Below are 21861 nucleotides of genomic sequence, written 5' to 3' on the forward strand. Positions count from 1 at the left end.
TCAATTATTATCAGTCCAAACTATCAGCAGTGCTGCTCATCATTGATTTATACTGCATGGTTTAATTTTGTCTCCATCTTTCAAGACATTAGAACATAACCAATATTTAGCAGTTCCCGCCATTCACCATGAGTGCCTCAACAGTCCCCTAACTCCTCTCTCCCAGTTCTGCCCAGGATATTTATGGTGAGTAGCAAGTTATCTCCTCTTTGGCAGCCATCCCTGCTTTCCTGTGTGGAGGAATTGCCCACATTCTCATTTGCAAACAGAGGCTCACTCAAGTGTCACTAAAGGAAAGGAGGTGGAGCCTGAAGAGCTTTAAAAAGCAAAGCTGAGTCATCCCACTTTTCAAAAAGAGAAACCGTGTTGGGAGAGGAATCGTATCTCCATATTTCTTCTTTCAGCCCCATCCAAGGGTTGTGGCTGGAACTTTCCATCAGTTCTTTCTTTCTTTTTCCTCTCTAAGCCTTTGCCTTGCTCTGTCTGTCACAGTGAAGTCAGCCAGAGCAGGGCTGTTAAACTCTGTGAAATTTGTCATAAGGGTGTCAGGTATTTCTTACTGGCTTCCAAAGAAACATAGATAAAGAAATCTTTCCTGTGGCTTCCCGTGGCAGGCTGCATTTGGAAGGTCTCTCAGTTGAAGAAAGAACTTGGAGGGCAACAGCACAACGGGAAAGTAAAAGATGCCTCAGGGCTGAGGCCCCACTTAGGCAGCTGCATCTGGAGTCAGACATACTCACCTTGCCCGGGCCATGCTCGGGCAAGCTGTTTTCTTTTGAAAGTTCAAACCCATCAGGATTATGCTGCTCACTCTTATCATTCTGTTGCCAGTAGTTTTAAAATTTAGTTTTGTTACTCTCTCAGCACCGCAGCACTGGAGCTGTCCTGAAGGTACTCCCGCAGGACATGGGAATTCTACTCGTGTGGGTAAGTACTGAAATGAAAAGGAGCTCCAGGTCTCTGGGAAACTGCCCCTACATCCCTGTTGGTTCAATCTGGTATACTTGAGCATTTTAAAAAGTTTGTCTTTGGGTGTGTATAGTTGCTTCATTTTTGTTTTCTGATGCATGTTTATTTTCTTACTGGCCATTAGAGCTACTCTGCTACCAAATATCAAAATTCATAACTCTCAAACTGTACTTCTATGTGTAAGTGAATATGCCTCATTTTAAACTAGCAGAACATTTCATGGAAGCTTCAGCTTTTATTCTGACAAGAGGAGTCATTAACACCTAGCTGATTGGCTTTATGTTGGAAATTAGGGAAACAGATGGTTGATTTTCTGTTTGTCTGTTTGGAACTCTTAAGCCACAAAGAAAAAAAATTCTTCCTTCTGATAACAGTGTAAGAATTCAGAAGTTGCTAAAAATTAGTGAAAAATGGGAAGGGAACTGTGAACAAAGGTAATTGTGAAAATTAACCTACGTTTCAATTTCAACCTCCTTCACTTTCTCCCCACTCTCACTGTTTCTGAAGCTCTGACACGACTCCGGAGTTTTCGTAACAGGTGCAGTGCAACTTTGAGAACTGCCAAATATGACAATGGGTAAATAAGCCACGCTGTCCTCTCATATTAAATGGATTTTTCACCAAGGGGAAATGGGAGCTTGACTGAATGTGAATTACAATCCTGCCAAAGGATATTGCCTGAAAAAATTCTCCCTCTAACTGTTAATTCATTTATTTAATCCTTGGATGGGTCTCCAACCTGCTGCTCAGACAAGGCAGCTGCCTCCATCGACGAGAGGGTATGAGCTGCCCCGACATTCCATTTTTATCAGCTTGCCCTTTTGAGATTGGGTCTGGCTTTTAAAAAGAGGTAGATCGATGGGGAAAACACAGTACAGTTTCTAGAAGAGACGCCTCTGGAAGACAGTATGCAATAGGCAATAGTTTGAATAAAGAGAGCAAAACAGAGCCAAACTGCCAAAGCTAGGCTGCTGTCCTGGCTCTCCCATTAAGGAAGTTCCCAGTGAGGAAATCAGGTGCTTTTGCTTAGAATCTCTGGACTCTGTACTCAGGCAGCACTCCTTGTAACAGATGAGCAGAACTCTAAGGTATTTGAAAGAAATACTTAATCCTAGTGATCTCTGTGTTCCCAGCACCTAGGACATTTCTGCTTCCATAGTGTGTACTCAGCAAATTCTCGTGTATGAATGAGGATCTTTCTCTGATCTGTTAATGACATAGTCTTAGAGAACAGCAACAAAAAGGGGGTGACACATGACAAAATGTCCCCATGAACCTTAGACTCAGCTGTTGGAGGCAGAAGTAAAACTTTTGTATACAGTTATGTCAAATGGATTGGACTCTCTTTGGGGTGGGAGAATTTTCTGTGGAGTAGCTGGCAAATATCTAGAGTTGGGCACTGTTATTTGCACGGGATGTGAGGGGTGATGGTTGGGCCAATCTCTCAGGCAGCCAGAAGCTAGGAAAGAACCCAGGTTGCTGAAGCAGAACCCAAGAAATTACAAAAATCAGCTTTTATGAATGGCTCTAGGATCTCAGAATAGTCTGATTTCTGCTGGCGAGCAAGTCTATGCCTTGTTTTCCTTGCCACCTCTGGTGGCTCAGAAGTGCTGTCATTGAGGTGGGTTGTACCCAATAAACATGAAACCCAGGATAGAAACAATGAGTTGGGGAGACTGTGTCACAGAGTGGAAGGAACCACAGATTTTAGAAACAAACAAGCCTCATTTCATATCCATGCCACTAACTTAATAACTGAGTTACCTTAGAATGTCTCTGAGAAATAATACCCTCGCCCACTGCTTTTAGGAGTTTCTGTGGGGAATCACATGAGATAACCAAGCATGTACCAAAGCAAGGTGCTTAGCCAAGTGTGCTCAATAAATGTCCTCTTGGGCTCCACGTCTTGGCTAGATCTCTTTGATCAAGTCATACGATGAGGTGCCATGTTTGAATAGTGCAGTGATGTGGCACAGATCCATGGAGTGTGGAATGTGTGGATAGCACTTTGGGACTCCCTGACTCTCTGCTTCCCCATTTCTTGCAAGTCACTGGTTTAAATCCTGTACTTTACGCTCCTGGTCTCATGTTAGCTGATAACTGCCTGGGTCACCCTCTGTCACTTTGTGCATTTCATAGGATAGTATTTCTTTCGCCTCTCTAAATAGATACGGTGCCATCATCTATTTTTCCCTCATTTAAATTCTACTTGCCTTATTTCTTTCCCTTGGCATGGAGATAGATCACCTCTGCAGCCACCTGACCCAGCAGGAAGAATGCTTTATGGTCTAACAGTATTCAGGTAAACTCAGGTAAGATTGTTACTCATGTGACTGCTAGCCAGATAAAGCAAGTGACAGCAACACAGTTAGGTTTCTTTCTATTCCCCTCCCTCTCCCTCCTTTTTAACAAATTAACTGAGTCTTCTGTTAGCTTCTACTTGAACTGCAGCAGGTGAGGAGAGCAGGAAAGAAAACTGCTGGCAAGTGGCTTCTGAACTTTCAAGGCCATTTACCCTGGAGGACAAATAACAGTTGAAAAAGAAACTGTTCCTGTTTGGCATCCGTACCTGCATTACTTATATGAACTTTTTTGGTAAATAAAGGGTAAGGAAGAAGTACAGCCTCCCAGCTGCAGGAGGGATCCTGGGGTGGCACTAAGTTAGCCAACTGGGTAGATCACTTTTAGTAGTAAACAGTGAAATTACTGATTTCAGTACCGGCTAAGGCTTGGTCAGTGTCCCAGTCATGTGCAAACCAGAGTAATTCTGAGACCAGGAGCTTGTTTGTTTTTTCAGCCAGGGTTATGCGAATGTTTTTTTTGTTTGTTTTTTGTTTTCTAACGGCAGTGAAACTATCCTCCAAATATTCAGTGGTGTTTGGTCATGGAGAGGTAGTAGAGCTTAGCGGTAAAGAGCATAAATTTTGGAGACAGATTGCTTGCCTGGGTTCAAATCCCATTTCTGCTGCTTGTGAACTGTGTCTCATTTTCCTTACCTTAAAATGAAGATAATTGTACCCTCTTCCGAGGACTCTTGTCACTATTGCGATAATGTATTCATTTTCAATGCTGGCTGCACATTAGAATCACGAATGTCTGGGCGGCCACCCCAGGCAGTCTGGATCAGAGTCTCTTCTGGGAGTGGAATCTAGGCCTCAATTTTTTTTTTTTAAATGTTCTCTTGGTGATTCTAACCAACAACCTGGGTTAGAACCACTGAGTTAATATGTGTAAAGTGCACAAAACAGATCTTGGCATATAATAAGCACTCGATAAGCCCGAGATTCTATTAATGTTTTTGTTGTTTTAAAAATTATTTTTATGAATGTAATAGTATTTTCTAAATGTGGCTTGGTTTCATCTATAATCACTGAACATTTTTTATACGTGACAAAATGCCATATTAAAAAACCCAATAATAGTTCTACAACATTAAAAATTATAGTCAAAATAATTTCAAAATACGTAACTCATATTTTTGTAATCAGAAGAAATGTTTATTCAAAATACAAAAACGTATCAACTTGATTTGAGCAAGTAACTTTGTGGAACTGTGGCTCTGGTGTTTGTCTTTTTCTTATACCAACTGATAAAAAATTTCATTGCAAATTAAGTCTGTTTGTTAGGTTTCTTACTGGCAATAATCTTATTTTAACAGCAGCAAAAACAAGCCACTCGAAAGTGACAGTGATTATTTCAATTTTTTGCACATTTTTGCCCATGTGTGGAACCCTTCTCTCGAAAATTTTTAAAGTTATTAAAAGCATATAAAAATGGTAAATTAGTTTTCTCAGTGAATTTACATTTTGGGGCTAACTTGAGCTTGTCCAAATATTTGACATTCAATTTAGAAGTTGCTTGTGTTCAGGGTAGAGCAAGTAATTGATTATTTCCATCAAAAGTAAACAGACTAATAATTTGGCTCAAGTAAATTAAAAACTTTACTTTATAACTTACAAATCTGCCTTTATGAAAATCTATTTCAATGGATTAGTTGTCTGTAGTATGATTGGTTGGAGGTTTTTTAGCTTTTAGTTTTTTGTCTTTTTTTATTTCAATTTTTACTTTAGATTCGGGGGTACACGTGGAGGTTTGTTACAAGGGAATATTGTGTGATGATGAGGTTTGGGCTTCTATTGATCCCACGTGATCAGTTGCTTTTTTATTTTTATTTTTATTTTTTGAGATGGGTTTTGCTCTGTCGCCCAGGCTGGAGTACAGCAGCATGATCTTGGCTCACTGCAACCTCTGCCTCCCAGGTTCAAGCAATTCTTCTGCCTCAGCCTCCTGAGTAGTTGGGATTACAGGCATGTGCCACCACACCCGCTAACTTTTATAATTTTAGTAGAGACGGGTTTCATCATGTTAGCCAGGCTGGTCTCGAACTCCTGACCTCAAGTGATCCACCCGCCTGGGCCTCCCAAAGTGCTGGGATTGCAGGCATGAGCCACCAAGCCTGGCCTCAGTTGGTTTATTAAATCAGTAGTCTCCACACTCTGTTCCATCAGTAAAATAATTAAAATGAAAGCATATGCTTCTAATAAACACATTTATTTATCAATTAAGTACATGTAATATGTACACTGTACACATGAACATGTGTATATAATGAACATTACACAACAAATAATGTATCTAATATTTTCTTTCCACACAATAGCAAACCATCTTACGTAGCTTCTATGTGATATACACCCTCCTTGGAAGACAGTTTTAGAAAAGAAGTGAAATGGTAGAATAAACATTTACCTTTTCTTCACTATAAACTCTGTTCCTTTCTCTTGATTGCTAGGTGGTTTTTTTTTTTTTTTTTTTAAATTTCAAGTAAAGGTGGGTTATTCATAGCAAATCACTTTTCTCAGAGTGTGTAATGGTAGAAGCAGAAATACATGTGGTTGTGCTGAGATTCTTCCAGAAGGAGCAGAAGGCTAGATGATGTTCCTGAGCGGGGCCTGGAGTCTGAGAAATGCCAAGTCCTATGGCTTGCTGGGCTCAGCATCTATTTAAATTAAAGTGGCCTGCACCTCCATCATATGTTCCGGGAAACCTAGTGTCTCTCTCTTCTGTCTTGGAAGATGCTGGAGGTGGGGACTGTGATGAGGAAGGCAAGGCTATGTGTCCTTTCTGGGCCTCCTACTGAATGATTCATCTACTGTGTGTCTCGCTGCCCTCATGTACTGTCCCTTTCCCATCCTTCACCACCTCCCACCAGCCACCACCCTGTCTCACTTACCTCTTGAAAGAATGAGGAAACAAAATTGTTATGAGCTGTGAGGGGACAGACTTTACCTGAAGGTTTGCTGTTGCAGGGGTTGGGGCAGGGGCAGGGGCGGGGGCTGCTTACATCCCAGCACTTCCAACAACAAAGCAAAACATTTTTCATTCCTGTTCCTAAAAGTGACACAATGTCGTCTGTGGAAGGGACTTGCCAGGCATCTCTTTTTCCTGGGCCTTAGTCTTCTACCACATGAGCCAAATCCTCTTTCTCCCTCAGTGATACCGACCTGCCCCTTGGCCCATTTCCTGGGCTTCCCTAATCTACTTCAGACCATCCACATCCTTCTGCAGAACAGTTTAGATTTCTTCTTCCTCCAAATTTGCTTTTCTGATCATATCCTAGACCTGCCTTTTTAAAAGAAAATAACTTTAAAAAACTATTACATAGTGCACCGATGTGTTTTGCTAAACAAAAACAGTTGTGTACTCATTTGAGAATTTCTGGCTCCTGGTTTCAAAGTAATCATTTTCCTTTTCCTTCTACAATGGGAAATGTTAATTTTGAGACAGAAGTGAAAGTTCTCGTAGGCAGTCCCAGGTATTAGGAATGCATGCTTCACTCTCTCTCTCTCTCTCTCTCTCTCTGCCTCTCTCTCTCTCTCTTTCGTGTCTCCTTCTGTCTGTATCTCTCTGTGTCCTGTATTCTGAGCCTGGGAAGGGACTACAGCACTTCGGGTCTGGGGAGCGCCCTTACTTTGGCTTGGTGGACACAAGTCGTAAGTAAGGCAGGGCACTGACTTGAAAAGAGACTTTAACAAGTCTGGTCATGGCCAGCGATTGTGAGTTATACTATAGGTTGTCCTCCTCCATTATCCACAATCCTTAAAGAGGACTTTGTTAAAAGTTAGAGATTGATCTCACTTGTGCTCAGGTGAAATGGTACATGAGTGACACGTGGGGAGACCTACTTCCAGGAGCGCTGTGGCCTCACATTGGTGTGGCCAGAGATCAAGGAGATCAGAGGAGAGCTCTCGATGGGGTGAGGATAAGAGAGGCAGGCCCCAGAATCTCTCAGAAAGGTCTAGGGTGGGAGGATTTTAAAGGAGGCTAATTTCCAGCAATTTGCTGTGGTGGCATGGTCCAAAAAAATTGACTATACAAAAGAAATGTGTCCTTATTTAGTAGTTATTGACTGGTCAGGCCAAGTGTAAAGTATACATATCTGTGAATAGAGAAGTATGCTCAGAATATTCCCTAGTCAGTCAGTGGTCTGCTATTGGGAGCATCAAATAGTTTGGCTTGTGAATCAGTAGCATGTCTTTTATTTCTACCATTGACGTGTAGGTTTCATTTAACAAATTCATATAGATCAATTTAGAAGTTGTTTTTTAATCCATACAGAGTTAAAAAGTCAAACATTGAACCTCAGATGAAAGGCAACAAAGATTTCTTACCTGGAAAATAAGTCTTCTAAAATCTGTTTGAGGTCCTTAAACTTTTCCTCACTTTGATTACAATAGAGGAAACTAGGAGAACCTAGCAACTTTCCAATGTAAGTTGCTTGATCTAAGCTATTTTAGCAATTATTGTACAGAAGTAGTTTTTATACACTTATTAACTTATTGTGAACAAAACAATTAAAGACTCAATAACTATCCTCAATAGCTGGAAATGACTGCATTGGAGAGTGTTTTCAAAATGGTCAGTTTTTAAGAAAGAAATCACTTTCTCTGATTGTTGTGGCCAGAGGTTGAGGAGAACAGAGGAGAGTACTTGATGGGATGAGGATGAGAGAGGCAGGCCCTGGAATCTCTCAGACAGGTCTAGGTCAGTTTTAAAGAAAGAAATCGTGTTCTTTTAAAGGATTCCTAAATCTTTTTCAAGAAATTTTAAATTCCAGGAAGAGTTTAGTGCTTAGTTTAATTATTACTCCAAATTTGGGCCATCCTAGAGCTAGTAAACAAAATGTTAGTCTTGTTGTGTTATTGGTTCTCATGTTAGAATTAGAATTAACTTTAAGAAAGAACCAGAAACAACAACAGCAACAACAGAGATCAATGGTCAGGAGACCATTGGAATGTAATTGTCCCCACTGTCTATTTACTTCTTGCCTATAAGCCAGTACTTTCCTCCAGAATGCTAATATTTTTCACCATGAAGGAAGTATTGCCTAGATATTAGGTGAACTAAGAACATAGATTCACTTTGTAGAGATTCTTTATTACCACTGAGGTGGCTGTGCACAAGGCCATCCCAGGCCCTTTCCAGCTGTCCTGTTTGCTGGGGCTCAAGACAAGATGACTGAGAGTCAGGTCTGGAAGGATGAATACTATTATTGCCAGGTGTAGAAGAAGAAAAAATTACACTGAACAGAAGGGCTCTTTACACTTCTTGGAAGATCTTACTATCTCTGAAAATGCTTTACTCTTTTGTTTTATATGGCCCAAGTTAATAACTTCCAAAGGCAATTGTGGAATAATGCTTGTCAATATGTGTTTCTTTAGGAGATGTTCTATTTCTTAACAGTATCTTCCAGAGCTTTCTTCTCAATTCTGGGAATTAGCAAGTGTATAGAAACTTCAGTTTTTTTAGCCAAATACAAGGTAGAAACTTCTCCTCTCATCACCTGTTGACCTCCTTGCTAAGTCTGGAATCTGAATTGGTGTGAACATCCGTTTTTTTTTTTTTTCATTCTGACTTGATTTTCTGATTCTCCCAAGTTGGCCAAAAATACTAATGCCTCTCAGTGTCTGGGTTTCCCAAGTATTTCCCAGGACATTCAGTACATTGGAATTTGTGTGTGTGTGTGAAGGTATTTGAGAGCCAGCCAACTGCTGTGACAGTGATTCATGGTAGGCACTGATTTATTTGCAAAGCTTCTTCCCAGTGATGTAAGAGTCCTTTTGGAGAAAAGCACTGCCTCCTTCCTCCATTCAGATTAGCTTTCCAGGGTTCTATGGACCAGCTTTGTGTGTAGTAAGGGAATTACATCCATGAAGTTGTTCTTTCTGTGGGTAGGTGGTTGCTAGGATACAGATAGTCACAACAGCATCATGGCAGCTGCCTTGTTCTTCAGCACATTGTGTATCAGTTGAGAAATAGTGTTTTATTTTATTCATTCCAACACTTTTTTGGTTAAAATTTTAAAAGCTTGAAAAAGGATCTTTCTTTTTCATATACACCATTCTTGTATAAACAGGTCAAAGGCAGATTAGTCAAACTCAACATTTTTTGTCATAATACATGCTGGTTGACACCAATCCTCTGCACTACCAGCCCAGTACTTCCCTTACGAGGTTTAAAAACATGCCAAAGGATTGAAGCTACCAAGGGTCGTCTGGTGTTTTTCTCCCTTCCTCTGAAGCGCATAATTATTCTGTTTGCTGTAAGATTTTCAACACACAGGAAATTAACCTCTCCTTGGTGTGCAGGGAAATTGCAAAGGTTATTGTCATTCATGTTAATTACCCACTATATCTTTTAGATTCAAGCAACATTGTATAGAATGTTCAATGCTTTAAGTGGATCAAAAGGCTTATTATTTTTTGGAAGACAAATTTGAAAAACCTACTGGAACTTTTATCTCTCCTGGTTATTCTAATGAATCGTGGCAAAGATTTCATGTAAATGGGAAAAACTGAGGTATTTAAAGAAAAATGTTCATCTAGGATTTCAATCCATTAAAAAGCATCTAATCATGGACACCTACAAGAGGATAAGTGACTGTCTTTCAATACTGACATGTTGTCTTCTGAGACAGGAGCTAATAGAAGTGCATAGTGCATGACATCCTCTTTAACCTGAGTTATGTTGACACATATGAAGTTACCAGGTTTATTACTTCCAAGAGATGCAGTGCCCTTTTGAAACAAAGGATACATTTTAAGCAGAGTAAATTCTGGTTGGTTCTTTATACAGTGGGTTAATCTTGTCACACAGGCAAAAATGGAGCAGTTTTGGGCAGATGGTTCTAGTGTTACATTTGCTTGTTGCCATACTTTACATGAAGAAATTCTCTCATCTTTGGTCAATGCCCTATGTCTGGCATATCATGTTAGGCCTCAGCTTTTGAAATTGATAGGGTCTAATTCTGGAGCTGATAAAAGCTGTTAATACCTACCTCTTAGATTGCTATGAGTACTAAATGGATTAATTCATGTAAAGTGCTTAGAATCTTAGCTGACACATAGTGAGTTATCAGCAAATATTGGCTATTACTCTCTACCAAAAACCATAAATGAGACATATTAGAAACATCTTTGCCTTCTATAATTTTTCTAATACCTGCTTCTTCAAATTTTCAACAATGCTTAGAGAAGTCTAAAGTTGGTTTCCTGGGATGAGCTAAGTCCTAAAAACCATCTTAACCAGCAGGTTCTTTGTGATTTTTAAAAAATTATCCTTTTTATTATCCTAACATATGACACAAATTCCCCACTAATTATTTTTTAGATAGTTAATCTTGCTATTTGTTACATATGTCTTCAAGAAAAGTATATAAAATGTTTTTCTGTATTTATATAGCTGTACCTATAGGTATATATGTATATAGGTAGGGCCCAGAACTTAATGACCAGGATAGGATTAATGAGAACAATGAAATTGGACTCAGGAAATATCAATATGCCAACACTTCTTAATTTTACCTCATTTTTATGTTTGTCTAGAACACTCAGGATGTAGTATCTATAGGCAAATACTTATGTGTTTATCCTTGCAATTTGAGAAACTAAATTTAAAGCTGATTTAAAAAGAGAGAAGATAATTGTGTTCAGTATAAATGAGACTTACACCAAATTTTATACCTCCAATAAAATTTTTATAGATTTAATCAGTAGATTAATTTTTAGAATTCCTGCAGAATATTGAGTGTTTAGTATCACTTAGGGGGAAGTTATTCGTTTTAAGTTATTGTTTTACTACATTTAGTAGGACTCATGATGACACATTTTAAAATTATTATTATTACTTTTTTGAGACAGAGTCTCACTCTTGTCACCCAGGCTGGAGGGCAATGGCACAATCAAGGCACACTGCAGCCTTGACTTCCTGAGCTCAGGTGGTAAACTTCCTGAGTAGTTGGAACTACAGGTGCACACCGGCACACCTAACTAATTTCTGTATTTTTAGTAGAGACAGGATTTCGTCATGTTGCCGAGGCTGGTCTTGAACTCCTGGGCCCGAGATTCACCCACTTTGGCCTCCCAAAGTGCTGGGATTATAGGTGTGAGCCACCATGCCTGGCCTATGATACATTATTGATTTCATATTTGAAGTTACAAGAAACAGAGAAGGAAACAATTTATAGAAAGTAGAGGTTAAGATGAATAATATTTATGTAGGAATTTACCACAAGTTTAAGCCTCCTTGCCAAAGTGCCACAAACAAGAAAGTTATTGAATTCTATAGTGCATACAGAATGTGAATTAAATTGATAAATGTCAAATTACAATGAACCTTCAAGATCATTTAGCCCAACTTCTTCCTATTATGGATGAGAGGCTGAGATCCAGACAGATGAAGTAGCTTCTCAGGTCCTATGAGAATATAGCTCAGGACCCTAGACTCTTATTCTGCCAGATATACAATGCACATGACACCTCCCAAGATTAATTGTTGAAAGTCCATCGATGTAATGATTTTATTAGTTCTTTCTACCAAAAAAGATTAATTGTTTCAAGTTGGTTTAGGAAAACTTTCTTAATATATCTAGTTCTCTATGTTGAAAGCAATTTGAAAGTAGGATTGAATTAATGAAATTTCCTTTTATATAAATTACATCCATGAATTAACTCAAATCAAGTCAGCAAGTGTTTATTGGATGCTAGGTGCTTGGGCTGACAGTGGAGACATCACTCATCCACATACACGGGGTTCCCTGACAGGGCAATGGGGCTCCAGAACTCAGTCAGCAGTTTACCTGACGACTTACGGATCCTCTTATTTGGTTTTATCAAAACTAACTCCTACAAAATTCAACAAGTGGCTCAGATGCCTTCCTACAAAGAAACTAACAATTGCAGACAACACTAATATTGCAAACCCAAGAGAATAATGAGGAAAGGGCAGCCTTGACACCTCTCTTATTCCTAGGATGAGCTTTTTGTTGGCTGCATAAGAGCTGAAAGCAATATAAATCTCCATAGATCTGACCAAAAAGAAGTTAAAAAGAGAAATTAACACGAAGATAGCCTGAAAAATGAATTTACGATTGTTATTATTAGCAACGAACCTCATAAAAATTGTGAAGTGTACCTGGGAAGATGTTAGCTAATGGTAACATGAAGCCATCAGGACAGGCAAGATATTTGAAAATGGGTATCCAGAATCTGAAAATGATTTTTTATAATTTTTACAGTTGCGTTCAAAGTTATGATAGTTAAGAAGACTCTATTTACTAAGCTTAATGAAAAAAGTCAGAAGCCTCCCTTGAGGTTTCTTATATTACGGCAAAAGAGGAAAAGCCTGATATTATTGGTGAAACACTTGTTCTTCCTGCTTCCTGTGGTGGTAAAATATTGCTAAAATAATACATGAAAAACCACATGAGAACAAATTAAAATGTGTTCCTCTGTAAATAAATATTGCTGAAAACTGTACAGAAAGAATCAATGAAAATGTGATGAATTAAGTACTAAGCAATTATACTGTTGAATGAGAGTAAAGGTGTTTCTAATATATCACAGTGTTTGGTTATTTCCTAGAAAGTAATAGCCAACATTCACTGAGAATTCACTATGTGTCAGTCAAGATTCTAAGCACTTTACATGAATTACTTTACTTATTCTTTTTAATAAGTATTACTATTATTCCCATTTTATTTTTGCAGATGAAGAAACCAAGACACAGAGAGGTTAAGTCATGTCCTGAAGGCCTCACTGCCAATAGTATTGGAGCCAATAATGAGTCAACATGAGTACTCTGTCTCCAGTGCCAGTAATCTTAGCCACTATCATAATTACCTCAACAATGAAATACTCAGAGAACTATAATTCTTTCCTATGAGAGAGTAAGGGAGAAAATGCAACAGAAAAGAAATGTTCTCAGTGAAAGTTCTCAGAAGTCAGAAATGACTTTTTTATATATCGAAAAATGTTCTATGAAAAAAATAGTATAAGTGTATTCAGCAGTGGTACATTCACTGCATTTACTAGAACATCAACCAAAAAGCATTCTTGGTGAGATCACAGAGAACACCACAGCCTTCACAGCAAGACGGTGTGGCAAAGTTGAAACTGGAATTGTATCAAGCATTATGGAACGTCACTGATGTAGTTATTTCTATAAAACAAGACTAACTGGTCTCTTTATAATACTTTGTATTGGATGGGGAGTAATCATAAAAATATTTGTCTTATATGCTTTCCACAAAGTATCTTGAAGCAAAACACTTAATAGAATAGTCAAATGTCATGTCACAAAATGTCAAATGTCACAAGCAGGAGGACTGCTTGAGGCCAGAGTTTGTGACCAGCCTAGGCAACATAGGAGACCCTATCTCTACAAATAACTTAAAAACTTAGCTGGGCATGGTGGTATGTGACTGTCGTCTTGGCTTTTCGGAAGGCTGAGGCAGGAGGATGTCTTGAGCCCAGGAGTTCAAGGCTGCAGTGAGCTATGATTGTGCTACTACACTCCAGCCTGGGCAACAGAGTGAGATGCCGTCTTTAAAAGAAGAAAAAGAAAAGGACAAGTGTTTAAAAATGTTTGACTTTTTAAAAATTTTTTTATTTTTGTGATTACAGATAGATGTCAGTAGTATGCGACCCAAAAAATAACTAAAACAACAAAAATTTATCCAAGTTATGGGTGACATTTTAACAAGTGAGAAAGTGACCACTAATTATAAGAAATTTGTGTAGGAAGAGAGCAGTTTGAAGATAGATAGATGTTGGAGATGTTTGCATTGATATGTGATTTTATTGTTGAATCAATGCCAATATGTCACCTATTAAAAATTCTTGTGTCTGCACTTTTAAAACGTTTACAAACGGCTTTCTAAGCTATTTTTAAAAATCTTCCAAATACAGAGTTTTTGTCTTTTTAAATCTACTTGTTAAAAACAGAAAATGCAATAACTTCTGATTAGTTTTCATTTACTATTTAAAATCTAGAAAGATAGAAATTTGCTGGTCTAATTCAACAAAATTTGTGAATAATTGAGGGATGTAATTAAAAAGTAAATTTCGTGATTTTATAAATACAGCCAATGATGCATTTATTTCATTTGATATAATTGTGAAAAATTATTTTTGTTTAAAAAAGCTGTCAAAAACCAAATATCAAAACATATTGATCTTTAAACTAGATTTTTTATCAAATTCAAGCTTTTCAGTAAATGCAAACTCATCAGAAGGTGTTATGTAATCTCAGTTTTTAACATGCAGAGGGACTTTTGGGACTGTGGGACATTCCCAGCTGGAGATATCCACCAGAGATATGTCCAAAACTGGATGCAAAACTCAGTAGACAAATCAGGATAGTGATTTGTGAATTTTGCTCTGTGTGTATGTGTGTGTGTGTGTGTGTGTGTGTGAAACATTTGGAAAAACTTTTCTAAGGCTTTAATGTTGGTAAATTCATTTTAGTCTAGTAATGGTAGACTTTAAATAAGATTGAGCATAATTTGTGTTGGAAAGCTGAGGGGTGTTTAAATATTCTTACTTAAGATGAAGGATTACCTACAGCATAGGAACATTATAATGGTTCACTATTCTGCAAAACTGAATTATTATGAGTTTTAAAAGTTTTAATGAGCTGTAGTATTGGATAAAAGATAGACATAAATTAATAGAACAGAAGAGAAAGTTCAGATACAGTCTCACACAAGTACACTCATTTAATGTTTAACAAAGATGTTAAAGCAATTTAATGGTGGAAGTCCAGTCTTTTTCAACAAAGGGTGTTTGACCAATTAGACATCTATAGGCAAAATAATAAACCATTGACAATACATGTAAGGTGTACATTGGTTTGATCAGGAAAGGCGGGACAACTCAAAGAGTAGGATGGGGTGGGGTAGGTTCCAGGTCACAGAAAATTTTTCAAAGATTTTCTGATTGGCAATTAATTAAAAGACTTATCATCTAAGGACCTGGAATCAGTAGGAAGGAATGTCTGGGTTAAGATAAGGGGTTGTGGAGACCAAGGTTTTATTATGTAGATGATGCCTCCAGGTAGCAGGCTTCAGAGCTCTTTTAAGATCTAAAAAGGTGCCAGACTCTTACTTAATTCTCTCATGCATCAGGGGAAAGACCTAGAAATGAATGGGGATTATCTGCAGAATGTAGATTTTTCCCAACAAGAGACAGCTTTGCAGGGCCATTTCAAAACATGTCAAAGAAATATATTTTGGGATAAAATATTTTTATTTCTTTCAGGGTCTGCTGTTTGTTATGTGATGCTATACTAGAGTCAGGCTGGAATTTGGTTGTCTTATTGCTACAAAAAGTCTGTCTTGAAGATCTTAAGATCTTTCTTTTAATGTTAATGCTAGTCAGCTGTGTCTAAATTCCAAAAGGAGGAGGGTGTAATAAGGCATGTCCAACCCTCACTTCCCATCATGGCCTGAACTAGTTTTTCAGGTTAACTTTGAAATGCCCTTTGCTAAGAGGAGGGGTCTATTCAGTTGGTTGGAGGTCTTAGAATTTTATTTTTTGTTTACAAATGCAATATATTATAGAAGTAGGTATAAAAGTATTCAGGTGATATAATTAAAGGAATCTATTTAAAGGGACCTGCTTTATAATTAATTTCTGGAAGATGGATGTAGGGAATCCAGCCTTATGGTGAATATGCCTAGAACAGTATTTCCTGGAGTGGGTTCCTTGACACAATTGAACTAAAATACACCGAACAATTTCTAGTACATTCAGATAAGCACTATAGCTTGGTCTTTAAAAGCTAGGATCTGTGATAAGAAAGGCATAGCTTTGTACCCCTACCCTACTATTTATTGGCCTTGTGACTTGTGACAAGTAAACTGCTTGAAACTTTCTTTTCTTCTTCTGTAAAACAGAGATGTTGAGAGCATTTACCTCCTAGTGTTCTCCAATTAAATGAAATAATGCATTCAATGTGGTATGCCAGAGATAACACACAATATGTTGACTATAATTATTATGATGAAATTCACTACCTACCCTCTTAGAGTGTTAGAGTGTGGATAGCACATTAAAGACTGAGAAGTCCTGTTGAAAACAAAACAAAACAAAACAAGTTTCACGTTGCAGAACTTGCTAGTCTCAATTAATATCCTGAGGACCTGGGAAGTAAGCCTCTTCAGTTTACACGTAAATGTGGTTGGGGGTAGGAGGGGCTATTTTCTGCTCTGGATGACACATTTCTGTCACTACTCGAGGCAATCTTCTTTCACAATTTTGGGGAAGTAAAATGAGTTCCAGAGCATTTTTTTTTTTGTTTAATGGAATTAAGACTTAAATTCAAATCACCTGGCTCTTCCTTCTGGGTGTATTATTTTTAAATCATCTGGCTTCTCTCACTCACTTGATCTGAATGTTGACATAGATGAATAAACTGAGGAGAAAGTTGTGAAAAGTACATTTGTGCTTGATATGGTTTGGCTCTGTGTCCCCACCCAAATTCCATCTTGAATTGTAATCCCCAGGTGTTGAGGAAGCGACCTGGCGGGAAGCAATTGGATCATGGAGGCGATTTCCCCAGTGGCGTTCTCGTGATAGTGAGTGAGTTCTCACGATATCTGATGGTTTTATAAGCGGCTTCCCTGCTTCGCTCTCTAGTCTCTCTGCTGCCACCATGTGAAGAAGTTCCTTGCTTCCACTTTGCCTTCTGCCGTGATTTTAAGTTTCCTGAGGCCTCACCAGCTGTGTGGAACTGTCAGTCAATTAAACCTCTTTCCTTTGTAAGTTACCCAGTCTTGGGTATTTCTTTATAGCAGTGTGAAAACGGACTAATACAATGCTCTTTTAAGTAGCATAACTGAAGAGGAGATGAGATAGTCTTTCAGAGTGAATAAAATGTTCTGTACTTCATAAAACCCAAGCTGTCATTTAAGTCAGCCCCTGGGGAGTGGTAATAAATGACTCTTCTCAGAGGATTTCTGTGGGAGCAGTGTGAGGAGGCCTCAGCCTTCCTTATGTAAGTCCATTAGTTTAGAGCCACATTCTTTTCTCATGGTGTCACTGAAGTTTTTGAGGTCCAGAAGCTCCCTTTGCACTCTCTTCATCTTGTGAACTTTCAGTCTGTCTCTAGATTTAGGGCAAGAAACCTGTGGTGGTGAGGGCAGGTGGCAGTGCTGACCTGAGAGACAGCTAGGATTTCTTGTTAATCTGGTTATAGTTATCATTTATGTGTTAACTAGCTCTCTTGAGTGTTTGCCCCCAAGGCCTGCAGAAGACAGGTAATGTCTCTTCTCACTTACCTGTGTGGGGCACTCCCTCAGACTCACAGAGGATGAATGGGCGCATGTTATGAAATGTTCTGTTTCTGCCTCCTACTTCAAGCAAAGCCTGCTTTTCATCACTGACCTCTGTGCTATGTAGTCATAGTTCTTTGTAGTCACTGATGAGCATCTTCAATATGCTCCAAACATTCTAAACTCCTTTCTAATTCCTGAAGATCCCCTACTAATCCCAAGGTTGAGAAGTCAGAGGTTCTAATTGATTTGCTGTGACCTGTTCGCTGCCTTAAGGTTTGTGTTCCCTAGAAATGATATTTCATTTTCTGTGTACTTCCCCCCAAAACAAATGTTGTAGGTTTTGCCATGGGAAAGCTTTAGCTGTTCAAACATGCATACCTTGCTGATGTTCAAATCCACAGACTGTACCACACACCAGTGTTTACAGAGTCCTTGACAGGTCTGAAAAAACATTACCATATTTATCATTTCCATTGGTAGAACAGAATAATGGCAAATGATATACATGTAGTCCTCCACAATTAATCAAATACTTTCACATCTGTAATTATTATTCACAAAGCCTAATTCTCAAAGTGTTTTATTTTCTTTTAAATTATCTTTTATTACATTCTTACAAATATAGCCTGGACTCTGGTTTACATAACATGATGTTGACAGTGTAGGAAAAATACATGATGCTTTGAGGGAATGAAATTACAATTGGTTACACAAAGAAAATGAAGATTGTAATATCTTGACATGTGACAACTCAGACCAAGGCAGGGTAGAGTGGGAAGTGTACTAGATTGCGAGTGCAGTACCTGGATTCTAATTCCAAGTCTACCACCTACTAGTGGTGGGACTTTGGGAAGCATCATTGAATTTCCTCTTAATTAGATCCATGTTTTCCGGGTTCACCAAGACCTGAGAATCACCTGGAGTGCCTGCTAAAAAGAAAAAAAAAGCATACCCCTCAGCCCAGCCCTGCTGGATTAGCTGGAATCTCAAGAGTAGGGATCTGCAAAAAATACGAACATTCACTCACACACTCACAGAGAGGTACCCTGGGTGATTCTTTTGAACAAACAATTTTGGGAAACAATTTGAAAATGTCAAGAGTCTTCCTAGTTGCTAGGAACTGTATGCTATGGTTAGTCCTTAGATGAGCAAAATCTGAAGATAAAATGTATTAATTATTTATACTTTGATTTTGTAGTTTTATAATTACTCTACTTTTTTGAAAAGTTACAGAATTTAGTGCTATAATTTGTTTTATGAATTTAAAAATTCTTGAGATTTCTCTTTTCCCTCTGACTTATTCGTTCCTAGTGCTATGTTGAGGATAAATGAGGTCAGGATGTAAAATTTGTTTTAATTATTGCTGTTAGTAAAATAAGTACCACTGACTAGACCCATCTTTTATTAATTTGATATATCTGTTTCTATGGCTTTGTTCCTATTAGTAAAAGCTCAAATAAACAGAACACAATTATTTCTTCATTAGTTTATTGATTTATTCAAAAATTTTGAGTGCCTTTTATGTACAGAAGATTCTACTGTGTTATGTGGTAAGGAATATTACAATGTTTAAAGAACCTTTTCTTTCTCTTTTTTTACATGTAAACCTCCAATTAAGTAATATTTTTTAATAAATAAAGTATTTTATTGATCTCACCAATATGTCAATGCATTAGGAAATTAACAATATGTATTGGATACATTTATTCAGCATAGACTATAGAGCATGCATGATACATGATACACATAACAGAGAACTCTTAGAAATAAATCTAGACGTCCGTGGTAATCTATGCTCCACGAATTAGTAGCTATGAGTTTAAGGTTCTCTTCCTAGTGTTTTCATTTTCTCCATGGTGAATTGCTGTATTAGACACAAGTTATACCAATGTTCCAGTCTCTGGGTTCAAATCCAAGCAGTTGCACAAATTATGTAGTGAAAACTTGGTTGTGGCAAAAAGCAATGGCAAATGATATACATGTAGTCCTTCACAATTAATAAAATACTTTCCCATCTATAATTTCATTTTTTTCCCATAGTAATCCTCTGATACAGGCAAGGGAGTTCCTGTGAGATGTCCAGAGAAGCGAAGCTGGTGGGGCCAGGACTGGAAACCAGGCCTCTGGCTTTCTGTCTGGTACACTTTCCCTTTCTCCCAAGATGCCTGCGTGATTCTACAACTGAGGGGCATGGCCCCTCACTACGTGTCTGTATAGCGGGGCTTGTATTGTAGCAAAGATCTGGGAAGAACAATTTGAGTGAATTCTCTTAGACATTTATGTTGGCACCTGTTTCAAACTCTCATGCTCTTACAGTTCTCCCAGCTTCTTGCAGCGTTTCTTTCTTTTCTCTCTCTTTTTTTTTTTTTTTAAATACTTTAAGTTCTAGAGTACATGAGCACAACGTGCAGGTTTGTTACATAGGAATACATGCACCATGTTGGTTTGCTGCACCCATCAACTCGTCATTTACATTAGGTATTTCTCCCAATGCTATCCCTCCCCCAGCCCCCCACCTCCCAACAGGCCCCGGTGTGTGATAGTCCCCTCCCTGTGTCCATGTATTCTCATTGTTCAATTCCCACTTATGAGTGAGAACATGCAGTGTTTGGTTTTCTGTCCTTGTGATAGTTTCCTGAGAATGATGGTTTCCAGCTTCAACCATGTCCCTGCAAAGGACATGAACTCATCCTCTTTTATGACGGCGTAGTATTCCATGGTGTATATGTGCCACATTTTCTTTTTCCAGTCTATTATTGATAGACATTTGGGTTGGTTCCAAGTCTTTGCTATTGTGAATAGTGCCACAATAAACATACATGTGCATGTGTCTGTATAGTATGATTTATAATCCTTTGCGTACATATCCAGTAATGGGATTGCTGGGTCAAATGGTATTTCTAGTTCTAGATCCTTGAGGAATTGCCACACTGTCTTCCACAATGGTTGAACTAATTTACACTCCCACCAACAGTGTAAAAGCGTTCCTATTTCTCCACATCCTCTCCAGCATCTGTTGTTTCCTGACGTTTTAATGATTGCCATTCTAACTGGCGTAAGATGGTATCTCACTGTGATTTTGATTTGCATTTATCTGATGATGAGCATTTTTTCATGTGTCTTTTGGCTGCATAAGTGTCTTCTTTTGAGAAGTGTCTGTTCATATCTTTTGCCCACTTTTTGATGGGGTTGTTTGTTTTTATCTTGTAAATTTGTTTAAGTTCTTTGTATATTCTGGATATTAGCCCTTTGTCAGATGGGAACATTGCAAAAATTTTCTCCCATTCTGTAGGTTGCCTGTTCACTCTGATGATAGTTTCTTTTGCTGTGCAGAAGCTCTTTAGTTTAATTAGATCCCATTTGTCAATTTTGGCTTTTGTTGCCATTGCTTTTGGTGTTTTAGACATGAAGTCTTCGCCCATGCCTATGTATTGAATGGTATTGCCTAAATTTTCTTCTAGGGTTTTTATGGTTTTAGGTCTAACATTTAAGTCTTTAATCCATTTTAAATTTTTGTGTAAGGTGTAAGGAAGGTATCCACTTTCAGCTTTCTACATATGGCTAGCTAGTTTTCCCAGTACCATTTATTAAATAGGGGATTCTTTCCCTATTGCTCATTTTTGTCAGGCCTGTCAAAGATCAGATGGTTGTAGATGTGTGGTGTTATTTCTGAGGCCTCTGTTCTGTTCCATGGGTCTATATATCTGTTTTGGTACCAGTACCATGCTGTTTTGGTTACTGTAGCCTTGTAGTATAGTTTGAAGTCAGGTAGCGTGATGCCTCCAGCTTTGTTCTTTTGGCTTAGGATTGTCTTGGCAAGGCGGGCTCTTTTTTGGTTCCATATGAACTTTAAAGTAGTTTTTTCCAATTCTGTGAAGAAAGTCATTGGTAGCTTGATGGGGATAGCATTGAATCTATAAATTACTTTGGGCAGTATGGCCTTTTTCATGATATTGATTCTTCCTATCCATGAGCATGAAATGTTCTTCCATTTGTTTGTGTCCTCTTTTATTTCCTTGAGCAGTGATTTGTAGTTCTCCTTGAAAAGGTCCTTCACATCCTTTCTAAGTTGGATTCCTAGGTATTGTATACTCTTTGTAGTAATTGTGAACGGGAGTTCACTCATGATTTGGCTGTCTATTATTGGTGTATAGGAATGCTGAGATTTTGCACATTTGAGAGTTTGCTGAAGTTGCTTATCAGCTTAAGGAGATTTTGGGCTGAGATGATGGGGTTTTCTAAATATACAATCATGTCATCTGCAAACACAGACAATT

The 21861-nt window shown here is 38.2% G+C and overlaps 1 protein-coding gene across 3 annotated transcripts in view; it reads left to right on the forward strand.

The window, feature by feature from the left end:
* Positions 1 to 355: 355 nt before the first annotated feature.
* The window catches only part of EGF (epidermal growth factor), a 100361-nt gene continuing 78855 nt past the window's right edge, over positions 356 to 21861 (forward strand). For all 3 annotated transcript variants that reach the window (XM_011945761.1, XM_011945762.1, XM_011945763.1), the window contains exon 1: positions 356 to 927. In XM_011945761.1, coding sequence (XP_011801151.1) covers positions 801 to 927 — 127 coding nt within the window. In that variant the 5' untranslated portion in view covers positions 356 to 800. The remainder of the gene's footprint in view (positions 928 to 21861) is intronic.

The sequence above is a fragment of the Colobus angolensis genome, unplaced genomic scaffold (assembly GCF_000951035.1).
Source record: "Colobus angolensis palliatus isolate OR3802 unplaced genomic scaffold, Cang.pa_1.0 Scaffold244, whole genome shotgun sequence".
Taxonomy (NCBI): Eukaryota; Metazoa; Chordata; class Mammalia; order Primates; family Cercopithecidae; genus Colobus; species Colobus angolensis.